Source organism: Vitis riparia, chromosome 10 (assembly GCF_004353265.1).
Source record: "Vitis riparia cultivar Riparia Gloire de Montpellier isolate 1030 chromosome 10, EGFV_Vit.rip_1.0, whole genome shotgun sequence".
Lineage (NCBI taxonomy): Eukaryota > Viridiplantae > Streptophyta > Magnoliopsida > Vitales > Vitaceae > Vitis > Vitis riparia.
The window spans coordinates 12703449-12722140 of record NC_048440.1 but is presented as its reverse complement, the minus strand read 5'-3'; the positions used below and the strand labels follow the sequence as shown (position 1 = coordinate 12722140).

Here is an 18692-nt window from a genome sequence, read left to right as displayed (position 1 = left end):
TTCACAATGGAATAATCACCAAAACTTACAGTAAAATGAAAACGTTCATTTAAATAGGAAAAAGAAGACTTACTTTTACACATGTGGTTACTGTAGCTCGTATCCACATACCAAACATCATCTTCAGGTTCCTAATTAGCTTGAACAACCATTAACAAAGTTTCCACTTCCTTCATTTCAGCAAAATTCGATTGTGGTTCCTTTTCTTTGTCTTTAGGCAGCCTAGTATAACATTCAGAACGATAATGTCCAAATTTATGACATCTAAAGCACTCTACCTTGGATTTGTCAAAATGTTGATCTTGTCTTTTGCCTTTGCCCTGAAATTGACCATCATCGGCTTTGAAATGTCTGTTGCCATCTCTATTGCCTTGATCTCCCCTTCCTCTACCTCTACCTCTACCCATTCCTCTAGAGTTTGAGAAATGAGTAGAGGTAGAAGCCTTTAAAGCTTGCTCCTCTGAAATTGAACTTCTGTTCATGGACCAACAAGGAGCTCTACAGTTTATCAAGAGAAAATGCATCTATGTCTTTTGATTCTTCAATGGAACACACTACATAATCAAACTTTGGTGTCAGGGAACACAATATCTTTTCAACAATGGTGACATCTTCCATATTCTCACCATGAAAACTCATTTTGTTGCTAATCTCCATAGTCCTAGCACAGTAGCCGATGATACATTCTCCATCCTTCATTTGTAGAGTCTCAAAATCTCTTCTCAAAGCTTGAAGCTGTGCACACTTCACTCTAGCAGAGCCTTCATATTTTTTCTTCATGGAATCCCAAATATCTTTGGAAGTTTCTTTACTAAGAATTGTTTCCAAGATGGGACGATCAATTGCCTGGAAAATGTAATTTTTTGTCTTCAAATCTGTGAGCTTTCTCCCTTCCAACTCTGTTTTCTGGGCATCTGACAATACTATATTTAGCTGGTACTTGAATTCCAGATTCATCAATCGACCAATACTCTTTGGACCGTAGAAAATTCTCCATTAGCATACTCCAATAGTCATAATGACCATCAAAACGTGGGATCACCGCCTACACAAAATTTGAATCTGAAGCCATCAATGTTGTTTCTCTGATACCACTGATACAAAGTTAAAAACAAAATAGACGTGTTGGAATGGTAAAGCTCTGAATTTTATTGATAAAGAAAATGACCTATAAATAGGTTTTACATCAGAACACTTCATCCTAGCACTAACCACAACTCCTATAAAATAGGATCACATATAAGACACTTTCTTAGCCACGACATCAAATAACCAAATATCTAAAGACTCGGACAAACTACCAATGACTAGAACTTCCAATAAATATTAATAAATATAAAATAAAACATTTAAATCTTAACAAACTTTATGTACAAAAGTTCTAAAAAAATGATGATATGCACATTATTCAAATTCTTGTTGATGACATCATTTCTTAATTTACTTATGACCACCCTTATCATACATACTTGAGACTTTTTGTTTAATAACAAAAAGGACGAGAAATAGTATTAGATTGTTATCTTGTAATTAAGATATATTTTTTAGCAGTCCTATAAATATTTATTATATCAGTTTGAGAACCCTTAATATACTCCTTTAAGTTTCTTAAATGAACCTTATATATATATATATATATATATATCAAAAGGATCATACATTAAGAAGAAACATTTTATTGATCTTTATTTTATTTTTATAAAAAAAAAGTAGATTATTAGCCTAAGGTTTAATTAAATCTGAATTTTGATGATAAGAAAACAAAATTTTGAATTTAATATTTAATTTTAAATATGATAGGCAAGGAAAATTCCATGAATCAATCAAGAAAATGATATATGCAAAGGAGCTTAAACGATCTTGGTGAAAGTAAAGGCAAACATGTTCAAGACTTGATAAAATGTTAATAGTTATAAGCTTGTTAAGAAGGTTTTGTGCAATCAAATGAGGATAAACATGACTTAATATTTGTTTTTTGGATGAATAGAAAAAACCAAAATATTTAGCTTTTTCTATTTAGCTAAAAGTAACCTGATGACATCATCCAACATAACTAAACTGAACCCATTGATAACAAGTTCACTTTAGTTATGTTGGATGATGTCAACATGTTATGTTTAGCTTAATAGAAAAAGTCAAATATTTTGACTTTTTCTATTTAGCCAAAAAACAAACATCACCTTAGTAATGATCTTAAAAACCAAGTTTGTTTGAACAAAAAAGAATAAACTTTTTAAATGACATTTTAAAAACATTTATTTGTGTAGTGAGTTAGGACTACCTTGCATTTCAAAATTGTCTTGGTCTTATAATTTTTCCGGAAAAAAAAAAAATCTTAAGCTAATTCATTTAAATAATATTGCAAAATCTTAAATTAAGAAAAGTGGATCATTGCAAGAATCGACAAAAACCAACCTTTTCCAATGCTCATTAAAAATTAAGTGGTTTTCAAAAAGACAATAAAAATTCAAACCAATTGGCCATTGAAGTTTTTATGGCTTGTAAAATTATAAAATTATAATTTTCTAAAACAAAGAGTTAAGTTGGTTAACCCAATTCAATAGGGGGAATGAAAGTGGCTTTGGTAATGTATGTCGGTTGTACTATCAACTGAAATGAATCTCAACCAATTAACATACTGATCGAACAGTTATTGAATCGATTAAGATTTTGCCTCCAACAATCACCTACAAATCTCCAATAAGTTATTAAGCAGTCGACTGTTTGAGGGGAAAATGTGTCTAATTTTAGTTTTCTAAAATACTTTAAGTATGACTATTAAAGTTTATTTATGAGAAACTAATGACTTGCATATCATTATTACTTCAAGTCCTAACCTTTCTTAAGTATTTATTATGCATCAAATCCAAACTTGTATATACTTTGATTGCACTAAGATCCAAGCCTTTTTCACTTGTATATCTATGGTAAAGGAGAGTTTCATTTTATCATTCTTCAATTGTAAATTTGTGAAAGTTGAGAAATCTTTGTGAAAGCTTTCTTAAAGCTTGTAAAGGTGTGAGAATAGCACTAAGAACTTGTATAATGAGTTTTGATTAGAGTACTCTTAAAGGAATAATGAAAATTATATAAGGTTTGAAAAAAGTTTGAAAGGGGAAATGCAGGTGGAACCATGATAAAATCCTTGTTTGCATATTTTATATTCTCTATCTCTTTAGTTTATTATACTTTATTACTTATATATATATATATATGTATGTATGTATGTATATATATGTATGTATGTATGTATGTATGTGTGTGTGGGGGGACATTTAGCACACCCGTCTTATTATTATTTTTTATTGCATCTCGACAACTAGGTTATATATATATATATATGTGTGTGTGTGTGTGTGCGGGGGCATGTAGCACACCCGCCTTATTATTATTTTTTATTGCATTTCGACAACTAGGTTAGGTTTGAGAAGAATATATTTTAGGGATTTTTCTTTTTTTAAGATGATAACAAATAAAAAAAAAATGAAAAAAATGATTTATCCAATTTAATGGTTTGGTTTGATTTGGTTTTCCAATAAAATTATAGTTGATTTGAATTTTTAATTTTTACTACATATAGATCGATTTGTCAATTTGGTTGATTTTTTAACTAAAAAAACTAATCTTACCTTATTTATATTCCTAATTTTAGTTTTTTTCCCTTCTATATATAAATTAAATAATTTAAAAATATATAAGTTTATAACTTATTTTAATTATTTTTTTTAATGGTAAATCAAATATAAGCAAATCATTTCCCTTGATTTTTTTTCCTTTCCTAAGTATTTTTCTAAAAATAAACATAATATTAATATCAACTTCACTACCAAACAAAATATGTTATATAAAAATCAGATTTGGAATATAATATAAATGTAGACTATATATATGGTAGAATATTTTGGGATATGACAGTAGTAAATATTATATTCCATGAAAATGATACTTAATAGGATGCATGTTTATATTTGATTCCCAAGAAGAAACTAAAAAAAATGGAATAAATAACAAGTTTGAGAGGGTGAATGCAGGTGGGAACCATGATAAAATCCTTGTTTGCATATTTTATATTCTCCATCTCTTTAGTTTATTATACTTTATTACTTATATATAACTTTATTACTTTTATATATATATATATATATATATATATATATATATATATATATATATATATATATATATATATATATATATATATGTGTGTGTGTGTAGGGGGTAGGGTGGGGGCATTTAGCACACCCGTCTTATTATTATTTTTTATTATTGCATTTCGACAATTAGGTTATATATATATATATATATATATATATATATATATATATATATATGTGTGTGTGTGTGTGTGTGTGTGTGTAAGGGGTAGGGTGGGGGGCATTTAGCACACCCGTCTTATTATTATTTTTTATTATTGCATTTCGACAATTAGGTTATATATATATATATATATGTATGTATGTATGTATGTATGTATGTGTGTGTGTGCAGGGGCATGTAGCACACCCGCCTTATTATTATTTTGTATTGCATTTCAACAACTAGGTTAGGTTAGAGAATAATATGTTTTAGGGTTTTTTTTTTTTTTAAGATGAAACAAAAAAAAAAGAAAAAAAAAATGATTTATCCAATTTAATGGTTTGGTTTGATTTGGTTTTCTAATAAAATTATAGTTGAGTTGATTTTTTAATTTTTACTACATATGTCAATTTGGTTGATTTTTTAACTAAAAAAACTAATCTAATTTACCTTATTTATATTCCTAATTTTAGTTTTTTTCCTTTCTATATATAGATTAAATAATTTAAAAATATATAAGTTTATAACTTATTTTAATTATTTTTTTTAATGGGAAATCAAATATAAGAAAAATCATTTCCCTTGAATTTTTTTCATTTCCTAAGTATTTTTCTAAAAATAAACATATATTAATATCAACTTCACTACGAGACATAATATAAATATAGACTATATATATATATATATCTTAGAATTTGTTGGGATACGACATTAGTAAATATTATACTCCATGAAAATGATAGATACATGTTTATATTTGATTCCCAAGAAGAAACTAAAAAAATGGAATAAGCAACATAATACATTTCAATATTCATATATATATTTTTTAAATAATACATATTTATATATATATATATGTATTTTTACATTTTATTGTTAATAATATTCATAATTAAAATATTTAAACTTATAAATAAAGATATATTACATTATATTGTTAAATATATAAAAGCATTTTGTATACCTCAAATATTATATTAAATAATATTATATATTATCATTATTTTATATTGTATTATACACATTGTTTTAATTATTTTCTTTTTTGAATTAAATTTTAAAATTTTTTATTTACAAGAAAAATAATGCAAAAACTTAACAAAAATAAGAGAATATACAAGAGTAATAAATTTATGATTTATGGGAACAATTATCGTAACTTTATAAATACACAAAAAAATATTGGATAAATTACCGTATCTTCAAGCAAATATGACATAATTTTATTTGATTGTATATCTAACCAAACAAACATGTACTAAGGGCTTTCATCCTAACTTTCTTTTGGTGAAAATATAAGAAAAGCTTTGATCGGACTTAAATTTTTTTCAAAATCTCTAGCATTAATACATGAAATATCTAACTAGGAAAGGTCAAGATGGAGAATATTTTAGTTTTTCAAAAAATCTTTGTTGATTATAATTATTGTCAAATGTTTCGATTTGAAGTAAAATTTAAGGTTTTGCTTGGTTTGGAAAATATTTTCTATTTTCATTCTTTAAAATCAAATTTTTTTCTACATTTTTTTTTCTTGCAAATACATTCAAAATATTTCAAAATCTTTAGCATTAATACATGAAATATATAACTAAGAAGAATCAGATCGAAACTACTTTAGTTTTTCATAAAATCTTTAGGTTTATGATTATTGTCAAATATTTCTATTTGAAATAAAATTAAGGTTGTGTTTGGTTTGAAAGATAAAAAATAAATTAAACAAACAAACCTAAACATTTTCTTATTTTATTTTATTTTTTATAATATTTCATATTGAATGAAGGAACCAAATGTTTGACATTACATATAGTGCTTATTTTAAAGCAATAATCAAACTTAAAGCATATAATATTTACATGAAATGGATCAAACCGTTACAATTTCAATCCTTATACAAGCAAAATAATTTGAAAATCACTTATAAAATCTAACTAAATCATGAGGCAAAATTTTATTTAAAATTGAGGTAGGCTTAGTTTCAAAATTGCATATACTCCAAGTTATTTTCTAATTTAGCTACTTTTTTCTATATATATAAACAGTAGCACTTTATGGATTTTAATGAGGAAAATTATTTGGAAAAAAAGGCAAATTTGGTATAAAATTCATTTATTAAAAAACTTAATCTGATAAAACTAACAAAATTAGAACGAAAAAAAATAGTAAACCTAAGAAATTAAAAAAAAAAATTAGAAGTCAAATATGGAGCCTTTTAATACTAATAAAATATAGTGCTTATTTTCTCTTGGTTATGTCATGTGCTCATCTGTTGTTGAATTCTTGCTCCATGGATATTTAATAGTTGGTTGACTCATTCCAACAAATTTCAAGGTTCATTTCCCATGATTTATCATTAAAATTTCACGAATTTTTTAAAATATAAATCGACGTAGTTCATTTAATTTCAAGTTTTTTTTTTTAATTTTTATCAACCTTTGATTTTTAAAATAGTATTATAGAGAAACAATTTTTGCTAATTTAAATAATATATTTGATGAATTTTTTAATTGAAAATTGTTTTATTTTTATTTTTAAAATAGATTAAGATATTTTTAGGTATATATTTTTTTTAATGATATTTTAATAAGTAATTAAACACTTCCTCGACGTTTCACGAAACTGTTATGTTAACTTGCAATATAAAATCGTGACTAGGATTGAATAGACATGCAGTTCACAAAAATTTTGCCGCCCTATTATAATAATACGATATAAATTATATAATGAGCAATAATACAACTTCAATAATATATTGTGCAATAATTGAATTAAGTGCATCTACAATTCGTTGACAACAATGTCTTCAGGATTTTTCTGACACGTCATTAATTCCATTTTTCTGTGGCCCACACCTCCTCCCTACCTCATCGCCGTCCGATGCTCTTTAGTCAACAGTGTCTGCACGATACGTTATGTCAACCGTACTTCCGCAAGGCACACAATCAATTCCAACCCCTCTGTTGGTTTCTGACACCTCAGGTAGGGCCTCGATCCTCTGCTCCTCCCTTTAGCCGCCTATCTTGCTACCGCCCCTCTCATTTTCTAAAACGATTTTTTTTTTTAATAAACATGTTTTTTATATACACTACGTAACAAATCTAACCCCGACTCATAAATATTATTTGTTGGGTACTAGAAAGAGTAAGAAATTTTTTATTCTATTACACGTAAGATATCACAAATACTCTTATACAGACAATATCCCTAATAAGGATGACGCTTGTTTAATCAAATTATCAAATATATTATATTATATTAATTTGACAAACATGTTCTTTTTTTTTTTTTTCCTCTAATCAAATAAATTCAACATCACATTATTGACATTTTCAATTGCTTGATTCCTTAACCAACATAAAACTTCCGCAATAATAAATACATGTGCAAATAAGAATGTGAATCCATTATTGTCTTCAAAATTATTAAAATATTTGTCGCTTTTCCGGGAAAGGTTAAACAATGGTAGGCCAATGGTTTTGAAATGTCATATTTCTTGTATAAGGTACTTTTATTAAGAGGAAGAAACATATAGAGGAGACAACCTTTCTAAAAATTTAATAATGTCATTGTAAGATGGTGTTTGGAGGCACTTTATGTTTTTTGCTTTGTTTTTTTTTAATAACTAATAAATAAAATGTAAAAAATCTTAAGGATTTACCTTAAAATATAATGATTTGTAAAAACTAATTAAAAATCAAATAGTGAAATTTAAGCAAATAAGGTAAATTAAGTATTTCATGAATCGAGTTATGAGTAGGTCTAATTTGAAACAGTTTTCTATTTTTGACTTCGACTAGAGTAAAGTCGAAGTCAAAGTTATAGTTTTGAAAATGTAATATTGGTATTATAAAAATTATATTAAATATATGTTAAAGTTTAATAACCCAAATTTTATTAAGCTTTGAATAGTGCTTTTGACTTGTCATAGCTTGATCCAAACATTTTCCTTTCATGCAAATGGCTTTAATTTTGCGTAGTTTTCCTTTCATGAATCATTTTCCAAATTTGTTAGTGAATAATTAAGGAAAAAAATATTTATTTATTTTTAAATGGTTAGGTGGCTATATTTTATTGGCCCTAGCATGAAAGTAAACGGGACTCACCTCAGGGAATCCAGAGCCTACTTCCTCATCTGCGCAATATTAAGTCTTCCATACTCCAATTATATCGCCGAAGATTCAGTACTCTCTATGAAAGCATCCCTAACCCCAAAGAAATAGACGTCTACGAATCATTTTCCGATCAGATCTTCCTCGGGATCGCCGTAAAGTCGAGAAAGAAATCACAACTTTCCACTCGCAACAATCCAGCAAATCCTCCGTTTCTTTCGTCCATGTAAAATCTATCGGCTTCCCTAAAAATTTCACGTTCTTTTGGCGTTCTTGCATACCTGTCCCTTGATTCACCGACTTCATGGGGTTATCGTTTGATCCAATAGCCGATACCATCCTCCGAGGATTTTATTCATCTGATTAAGACTGGAAATTAATTGAGTTTAGGGTTTCTATAGTTGTGTTCTCTTGTGTTGTTTTTTGTCCTAAGATAAAAGGAAGATGAGTGTGGCGAAGTCTCAGGTGTGGCAACCTTGCAAGAAGAAGAGATCTTGAGAGAGAAGATTAAGAAGAAAGGGAAGTTTCCGGGGCAAGAAAGTGCGGGAAAATCATGGCGTCACGGTCAAGTACTAGCAGGACACGTGTGGGGAAGTATGAATTGGGTCGAACCCTAGGGGAAGGGACGTTTGCAAAGGTCAAGTTTGCGAGGAATGTGGAGACTGGGGAGAATGTTGCTATTAAGATTCTCGACAAAGAAAAGGTTCTTAAGCATAAGATGATCGGTCAGGTATTATTCTTAGTTCCAATTTTTTCCCTCCGATACATGTGGGGAATTTTTGTTTGGTTGCTGATTTTTTCTGTTTAAACTCCGTTTGTTTCTCACGAAAACCTTTGCCTGAGAAAAAAACAATAAAAAGACCAATTATTAGGCAAGTAATGGCTGATTAGTCCTGTGATTGATTAATTTGGAAAATCGAAAGAAGTTCCAATAATTATAAACAATTAGACAATTGACTTATTTTTCCTTTTGGCGCATACAATTTTTTATCATTTTCTTATTTGTTGCTTCTCATAACCTTTGATTGGGTCCAAGAAAGCCAAGGAAAAAAGACGGGAGGAGATTAGATGATTCAAATTTTATTTAGTTTTGTTTTCTACTATATCAGGAGGTTCTACTGGGCAGACAGTTGTCCTTGGGTTATTATTTTGTAAACTAGAACAGGAAATTTGAGGGTTGATTTTTCTTCCCTTTTTATTTCTTCAGCTTCTCAGTAATCAAAGGAACATTTGAGTTAATTAGCCAGTTGTCCTGTTTTTACTGCGTAATGTGAACTTTGTTTGTATTCACTTGATGATTCAAAAGTTTTGTTATGCTCTGTTGCCTTATTGTTATTTATGCAAATGTCATTCTTGCTCACACTTTCAAAAATGATTTTGATTGTGAGTGTGAATTCTTTTTTTCTTTAATATGTGCTTGCGTTTGTTCATTGCAGATTAAAAGGGAAATTTCAACCATGAAACTGATCAGACATCCAAATGTCATTCGAATGCATGAGGTTAGAAGGCAGTGAAATAAATTATTACTGTTACTCAAACACTGTAGCTTAATTGTGTTTTGATTTGCCTTCCTTGTGCTTTTTAGCTATTTTTTGCACTTGGATGATCCCCAGTTCTCTTTTTCTCTCTATTTTTTCTTAATCAGATTATTCCCATATTTGTCATTGAATTAATGGTGACCCTTTTTTTTTTTTTATCTTTTTAAATATTTTCTGCACATTTCCATACCTGTATAGTTCTTTGGAATTTGGACATGCACTTGCATATTGCTTTCCATAGCATGCTATATTTTCATCTTTAGAGCATTGGTTCTATCACTTTTCTTTATTCATGAGATAATCCAAATTGTTCATTTGGATGGTGGAGATGTTGGAGACCTTTTGGCGAAAACTTCAGAGGCAAGTGGTGAGACAGGACATAGAGTATGGACCATGGTCAGATTCAAAAGTGGAAAGTTCTCAGTTAGAGCTTCCTACTCATTTTTGAGACTAATAGGATCAGATCCTTTTCTAGCTGGAGCTGTTTAGAACTCACGGATTCCGATGAGAGTGTGGTTTTTTGCATGGGAAGCAATGTGGGGAATGATATTGACTTTGGACCAGATGAGAAGGATAGGAATGCCTTTAGGAAGCAGATGTTATATACTTATACATTGTGCATTTGTGAGAATTTTGTGGGCAGCTGGTTTTTTCTATATTTGGGATGAATTGGGGGATGGTTGGAATGGGCACTATGTCAGGAAGAGTTGGAAGAGAGCATTGCTGAGTGCCTTTGTGTCTTTTTTTGGAGGGAGAGAAATCGAAGGGCATTTGAAATTGTGGAAAAGTTGGAATGACCGCTCAAATTTTTTTGTTTGCGGTTTTTTGGAATACGTTAGACGTCTTGCAAAAGAGACATCTACGTTTATGATGAATTTTGTTGATTGCTTTGGTTCAAAGTAGGTGTGGGAAGGCTTTGTGATTTTTCTTTTTCTAATCTTTTTGCTTGGTGCCCTTTGTGTACCCCCTGTGTACTCTGGGGTGCCCTTGTTGTAGCTCTTTCTATGGCTTCTCTTATATATATATTTGGTGTGCTTATCAAAAAATAAAAAATAAAAAAATCCAAAGGGTTCATTTATTCCTTTAGTCACTTGATCTCTTATTCTGGCTGTAGGTGATGGCTAGCAAGACAAAGATATACATTGTTTTGGAATTTGTGACTGGTGGTGAACTTTTTGACAAAATTGTAAGATGGCTTTTTACTATAGTTTTTGTTTGCTCTTTAGAATATGACAAACTTATTATATGCAACTAAGAATCAAGTGCCTAAATTACTGAAATGACTATTTATATATATATGTATATACGTATGTATGTATGTATATATATTTATCTTTCTCCCAATCCTGTTTATTTCCCTTGACTCAGGCTAGTAAAGGAAGGTTGAAAGAAGATGAAGCAAGAAAGTATTTCCAACAGCTAATTAACGCTGTGGATTACTGCCATAGTAGATGTGTTTTCCATAGAGACCTAAAGGTGGGACTTTTAATATTATTTTTACTATTGCTGCTTACAGTTTGTCATAATGTTAACTCAAAATTTGTCTTCAATAAAGTATAAGTGGTGGTGAAAAAAATGAATTAGTTATATATAACCTTAACCTCAGTGGTTTTTGAATGGCAGCCGGAGAATCTATTGCTTGATGCTAATGGAGTTCTTAAAGTTTCAGATTTTGGATTGAGTGCACTACCTCAACAAGTTCGAGTATGATTACTTAGTGTCTCATGTGCAAGTATTTTCTAGTGTACAATAGATTAAATCCACAGTCCAGTATTATTGATATGTAAACCTCTAGATGCACTGATTCTCATTTTGTTTTACCAATATCATACTATGATGCATTGCTAGATTACTTTTCATAATTTAATTGTTGGTAGTCAAATTCAAACTGATTGTCTTGAGTCTGCTCCTTTAGGAAGATGGGTTACTTCACACAACATGTGGAACTCCAAACTATGTTGCTCCAGAGGTACATTTGCTTTTTCTGCATTATGGCAGTACATTTCACTTTTGAATTTCTGGTTTTTCTTTTTCTTTTTAATCATAATTTTGGCTCTTTATGTTTCTAGGTGATCAATAACAAAGGCTATGATGGAGCTAAGGCAGACCTATGGTCATGTGGGGTAATCTTATTTGTTCTTATGGCTGGCTATTTGCCTTTTGAAGAATCGAACCTCATGGCTTTGTATAAAAAGGTGCCCATTTCCCCTGTTTTTTATGTGTTGTGTGTTTGTTGTAATGCCCCATCCATCCCTCTTTTTGCTTTGCAAAATGTGAAATAGTTATAAATTTACTTTTTGTTCGCTAATGTCTAAGGCAAGTCCAAAAAGCGGTAGTAAAAGATTTACTTCTAATTTACATCAAGGAAACAATACAAATATGTTGGATGGATGCCATTTAGTAGTGGGAATGTTGAGTTATGATTTGCAAAACAACAACTTCTAATTTGCAAAACCTTCATCCTATCAATGATCCCCTTTATCTGTCAAAATCCTATCTCATAATTTGCCTAGAAAAGAAGGAGAAATTTTGTTCTAGATTTAAATTGTTTTTGTTTATGAGTTATTATAAATAGGGGCATAGAATTGTGTCTATGAAATATTGACTAAGCTTTTATTATGAACAAGTTTTGTGCACTCTTATGTGATTTATGATTGCATTATAGATCATATAATTATTGTAAATGAAATTATAATATTATTGTATATGCAGATTCTTGTTTCTAAGAAGTCAAAACGTGATTTTATGGTAGTGGAGAGTGATGGATGATGCTTTACAATTGGTCCCTCTAATTCCTCTGATCTGGTTCATTTTCTTCTTTTGATGTTCTAATCAATTATTGCTTTCCAACTTGATATGAAGGTCTCACTTGACGAAAATGACAGTTGGAAAAGAGTACTAGGAATGGTGCATATGAACTTTAGCATCAAAAGTTTGCAAGAAAAGTATTTTGGATAGTACTATGGATCTAACTTGGTTTTGCTCCCTGGCAAAGAAGGTGAATTTGTGGTACTTGGATATTCTGCAGCCCATGTTGTACAGTTTATGGGGTTTCCTCTAACGGCATCATTGTTCTGAACATCCTAAGATCAATGGTGGAGGTGATTCCAATAGTGTGCACTTATGACGTCCCCATGAGATTACTTCAATGGTGCAGTTAGCTCTCTAAAATCCAAAATATGATCAAATTCTGAAAATTAGAAAAACAATGACGGAAAATTGATTAACAGATCTAAAGAAATCATGAACTTTAAAAATAAAATAAAATTGATTAATGTTAAGAAAATATTGAAAAATAAGTAAGAAAAAAAATTCTAGAATTCTAGCTAGTGAAAGTTATATTAAAAATTAGTGCAAAGTAAGGTTAGTTTCTTGTTGAGAGGCGATGCGAAAGAGAATTTACCATCAATCAACTTATTATGAGATGTTGGAATTTAGTTAATTACTACTGCCTTTGTAAGCAAACTGCTGAGTCTGCAAACCACATACTGATCTTTATTTTTCTATTTAATTAAGTGGCTTGGGTGCTGCCTCAAGTGGTTAAGGAAGTTTTACAAAGTTGGTAATGTGCTTTTATTGGTTATAGTGGCAAAGCAGTTAGGAGATTGATTCCTATGCTTGTTTTGGAATGTTTGGAAGGTGCAAAACATTACCACTTTTGAAGGAAATGAGAAGTTGATTTTTGCAGCAATTTTTTTTTCTTTAAGTCTTGTTCTTGTGGTATAATGGGGGAGTAGGAACTGTAATGCTCTTGTTTGTTGTTTTTGTAGATAGGCTTCGAGTGTTAGGTTAGCATGTTGGGTGGTTTTTTCTTCCTTTTGTTGCATCTTGTATAAATTGTGTTTACTTGGTATACACCCTGTTGGCTAGGCACTCTTTTGTTAATTTATTTTGTTTTTCTTATTAAAAGCAGCATCATCATCAACAACAATACTATTAATAAAAGAACATTAGTAAAGATTTGAGTGGACTCTAGAATTGACTATTAGAAAAACATGTTGAGCTTGGATTGTGTTATTAGGCTTTTAAACCCACTGTCAAAATACACTATCTCAGTTTATTGTTTAACAAATAAAATTGAATTAAACATATTCTGCTACCTGTTTTTTCATCTTTGGTTTTTCTTGCCCTGAGGATGAACACTACTCATGTGACTTTTATATTTTGAGTTTTAAAGAAATCTTATGGAAATTGGAGAATGCATATGTAAAATTTGCCAACATAGATCAACACAACTACTTGTAAATGGTCAATGAAGAAAGATATATGCCATAGATACTATCAAACTTACAAGAACTAGAGTTTTAAATGGAAAAGTGCAAATTTATTGGCTCATCATCTGTATTTCAAGAGATATGTCTTGTCATGATTTGAAGTAAGATAATCTGATTCATAAGCTCTGCTTTTACAAGGTTATCTTTATGTTTATCGAATGATTCTCCTTAATATAATGCATTTATAAAGGCAAAACCTGGTTATATAAGGACTTGATGTTATTGTAGATATTCAAGGCCGACTTTACGTTTCCTCCCTGGTTATCCTCAAGTGCAAAGAAGCTAATTAAAAGAATCTTGGACCCTAACCCGGAGACGGTAGGTCCATCCCCTTTTGTTCTTTTGCCTTGAAATATAATAATCATATTTTCTATTCTAGTAAAATTTTGTACATATATTGTATAAAGAGTTTACTAACCTTATCAAGAAGAGAAAAAAAGGTTTTTCTTCTCTGTCTTCCTTTTATTATTTTGGTTTGGGAGGTGATTAGTTTGGTGTATCTGAGATCATCTTTTAGTTGCATTAGCCATTATTTCTCCCATCGCTTATAACTCATGAGTTACGTGGTATTGCTATGGTTTGAAACAGAGGATTACAATTGCTGAAGTCATTGAGAATGAGTGGTTTAAGAAGGGATATAAGCCACCTAGTTTCGAACAAGCAGATGTTAGTCTTGATGATGTGGACGCCATCTTTGATGAATCAGGGGCAAGTATTCTTGTTGTTGTACCAATTTCATTAAACATATTTTTCTTACACTTCTTGGTCAATCTATATGTCAATGGTTCGTTAGGGTGTGCCATTGTACTTGATTTACCTTTTGGTGTATAGGACTCTCAAAACCTTGTTGTGGAGAGGCGTGAAGAGCGACCTACGACGCCTGTCACTTTGAATGCTTTTGAACTCATCTCTACATCTCAGGGTCTCAACCTCGGTACTCTCTTTGAAAAGCCAATGGTACATTGTAGCTTTGATTGTTATCAAATTCAATGACATATTAAGATCTAAGTTTATTTGTGTGTCAAGTTACAGCTCCTAAGTGATATCATCAGGAATATCTTAAAATGCTTGGGATGATCTTGAAAGCATCTTACCCATCACCATTTGACTGTTCAAAAGCCTGTGTAGATGATTCTATTGTTGTGTTCTGATATTTACTTGTAGGTTCTATTATATAATAACTTATGAGATTACGGCCTGGTTGATCTCTCAGAAATAATTTTTTCACCCCTCCCCCACCAGCTGCACAACAACAAATGTTAAGGAGTAACCATTGTCTCTCATAAGTCATAACATATGTTGCTTCAAAGTTACAACCAGATAAATAAATGAGCCTTAACTGAATATTTAGCTCTGATCTTATCTTGAACTTTCTCATAAATATGAAGCCTGCATCTAACATTTTTTTTGGTCACCAGGGCCTTGTTAAACGGGAGACAAGATTCACATCAAAGCGTCCTGCCAATGAGATTATCTCAAAAATTGAGGAAACTGCTATGCCTTTGGGGTTTGATGTAAAGAAAAATAACTTCAAGGTCAATAAGTACTCTCTTTTTCTATCTAAGATGCAATTTGCCATAACTCTTCTTCTTTACACAACTTTCCTTAGTGATTTAGAAAGAAAGTTTATTATTAATCAAATTTGAGGTCTAAGATGAGGATTTGTAGAGTGGATGAATTGTTGCAAAGAATACAAGTATTGCATGCACTGAATCCTGATTTCTTTGCTTGTGACCTTTATATTATCTTCAGTGGGCTTGCTCCTAATTGCTAAGTGTCGAAGATTGAATAGAACTGATGTACCTTGATTAGACTTGGTTATAGTTTTCTGACTTTCTATTTGATTTGCAAATAAAATTGACTTGGCATTCTTGACTTTTCATGTCCAAAATCTTAGTCTGATGATAATTTCCCAATGCTTAGTTTAGTTTGTGGCTTGTCTCAATCACAAATATACTTGTGGGATTTATATAGAACTGAATGCTTGGCTAAATCACAAAAATACACTGGGATTTTCGTGGAACTGAGTAGTCAGTGATGAATCTCCTTATTTGTTTGATAAAGAACCCTAACATCGTTGACAAAGTCATATGGTATTATTCTGCTCTGCTAAAACCTTAGTTTTTCATTTCAGATGAAACTTCAAGGGGAGAAAACTGGACGCAAGGGTCATTTATCCATTGCAACAGAGGTATGTCTCTTCTAGTTACCTTGTTCGTAGGATCCCCTGACTATGAATTCATTGGAACATTAATTGAAGATGTCTCAACCGAATGTTAATAATTTACTTGTATAGATATTTGAGGTGGCCCCTTCGCTATACATGGTTGAGCTTCGAAAATCTGGGGGAGATACTTTGGAATTTCACAAGGTATGGAGCTACTATCTCAATGCAATTGTCATATTAAATTAGAATGGATATTGAATTTTTATCCAGGGCATATTGGTGTCCAATATTTGGTTTGATACTATACCCAAGCCCTACCCTCTTATATGTGTTTTTTTTTTTGATAAGTAAAAGGATATGCATTAATAGAGAGGCGGAACGCCACAAAGCAACCTGCCCTCTTATATGTAAAGCCATGTGCTATAAAATGTAGTGCTGTTTGTGCTAAAATAAGCTTCTACTACCAGTCACTAATTTATTCCAAAAGTAACTAGACCCCTAAATTAGGGTCTCTTGGATGATAGGACCTTAAATTCCGTATAAGACGAGTTTTAAGTTGGCTCACTATGGAATTGGCACCCTAAGCACAATATTATTTTCCCATGTTAGGGAAACAATCTTTTTTTCCCTACAAATTATAAATTCAATCATTCACTGATTCTGTCTTATGTGCAGTTCTACAAGAACCTCTCAACTGGGTTGAAAGATATTGTTTGGAAATCAGGAGATGAATCAAAGGAGGAAGTGAATAATGGTTAGTGTGCATTATAACAGGGATTAAGTTCATATCTTGCTTGAAAATGATTGTTCCTTTAATGACTTTGAAATGATAGTCAATACTGAATTGACAAATCTAGCCATGCAAATGCCTAGGCAGAAAAACAAATCATATACAAAACTTGAAAATCTTTCAATGCACCTTCATGTTTGCATTGTTAGAAAATGTGACTTATAACATGTTGTCATACAGACAGATGGGAAATTTTTGGATGGTCCCGTGGTGATACAGTAGATGAACTTTAAACACCTTAGAGATTTTCAATTTTTTGTTCTCAATTTTAAAAAGGAATAAAACTGGAGAACAATGGGAAAAAATTTATTGAGCTTAAAACTTGTTTTTTCATTTTTCTTTTACTTTTCTTTTTCCTCGTTTCTTTCTCCTATTCTTTACCTTTAAAAACTGGACTGGATTGGCGGGTCTGACTGGTCAAACCATCGACTGCTCTGGTCCCTTGGGCAAAAGGGTGGAAGCCCAGCCTACAATAATAGGCTGGGGATGGGCTCTCTTACACGTCTAAGAAACCAATAAATAAGAATTTAAAGGCCCTCTTGTCCTCATCTGCTTTGACGTGGGATGGGGGACGGGTTTGAGCCATAGACCATTAGATTGTGGGATGGGCCTGTTACCATTTTATTGCTAATGATTTTTATTTAAAAGTTGGAAACCAAAAATAAATAGGATAATTATTGTAATTTTTTTAAATAATAACTAATATGTAAAAAATATAAGTAAAATAATTATAATTATAAGAATTTTCTTCTATTTTAATATATTTCTTTATATTTAAATAGTATATATTTTTTATTTTATTAAATTTAAAATATTGATACATTTATATTTTTTTATGATTTATGATTTAATTTTGATAATATGAAAGATAAAAATAAATGTTATTATTTTAAATTTTTTATTTATATTTAAAATTTTATAATTACAATTATTTTATGTTTTAATAACATATAAATTATATATTTATGATGTCACTGATTGGATCATGGTTGAACTATCGATTTAACCATTGAATTATGAATTGATAATTTTTTTAGTTTAATGACTGCGAGTCATGAAAACATTGAAAAATCGTAATGCACGATATAACATAACTATCTGGAGTGTTAGGTAGATGAGGGAAGGTGGTAATCAATATTATGCTATTTCAGTGAATTGTTTTGTTAGTCATGATGTATTTCAATTTGGACATATGTTTTTTTTCATTTAGATCCATGGGTTATTCTAAGATCACTAGCATATATGACTTTCTTGTTTGGGTTGTCTTTCTACAGGGTCTGGTGTGGCATCAACTTGATGACCGGGTTCCTCTTGTAGTTGGTATAATGAAGTTTAGACTATATGACATTTACCTCAAAGTATGCTATATGAGACTTGAAAGATTATATCAAAAATGTTTTGAAAGACATAATGTGATTGTATCAAGAATTGTTTTGAAAGGTACAAAGTGATTGTATCAAAAATGTTTTGAAAGATATAATGTGGATATTTGATCTCTAGATACAAGATGTTTTGGCA

At 30.5% G+C, this 18692-nt stretch overlaps 1 protein-coding gene across 3 annotated transcripts; it reads left to right on the top strand.

The window, feature by feature from the left end:
* The first annotated feature begins 8408 nt into the window (after positions 1 to 8408).
* On the top strand, positions 8409 to 18692 carry LOC117923746 (CBL-interacting serine/threonine-protein kinase 23). 3 transcript variants are annotated; one of them, XM_034842179.1, is made up of 15 exons: positions 8412 to 9135; positions 9842 to 9904; positions 11058 to 11129; positions 11312 to 11419; positions 11567 to 11647; positions 11859 to 11912; positions 12013 to 12138; positions 14446 to 14535; positions 14806 to 14925; positions 15049 to 15174; positions 15636 to 15752; positions 16352 to 16408; positions 16514 to 16588; positions 17060 to 17138; positions 18449 to 18692. In XM_034842179.1, the coding sequence occupies exons 1-15, from the start codon at positions 8959 to 8961 to the stop codon at positions 18469 to 18471; spliced, it is 1368 nt and encodes a 455-aa protein (XP_034698070.1). In that variant the 5' UTR covers positions 8412 to 8958; the 3' UTR covers positions 18472 to 18692. The 3 variants fall into 3 exon arrangements, with proteins under 3 accessions (XP_034698072.1, XP_034698071.1, XP_034698070.1); XM_034842180.1 differs by lacking the exon at positions 11058 to 11129 and having other exon boundaries at positions 8411 to 9135; XM_034842181.1 differs by lacking the exons at positions 16352 to 16408; positions 16514 to 16588; positions 17060 to 17138; positions 18449 to 18692 and having other exon boundaries at positions 8409 to 9135; positions 15049 to 15151; positions 15636 to 15728.

Bases quoted from the DNA above. Each gene is read 5' to 3' on its own strand.
- LOC117923746 (XM_034842179.1), top strand. From the start codon at position 8,959: ATGGCGTCACGGTCAAGTACTAGCAGGACACGTGTGGGGAAGTATGAA. The intron at 11,913-12,012 runs GTACATTTGCTT...TTATGTTTCTAG, and splicing joins CAAACTATGTTGCTCCAGAG to GTGATCAATAACAAAGGCTA. The intron at 14,926-15,048 runs GCAAGTATTCTT...TTTGGTGTATAG, and splicing joins CCATCTTTGATGAATCAGGG to GACTCTCAAAACCTTGTTGT.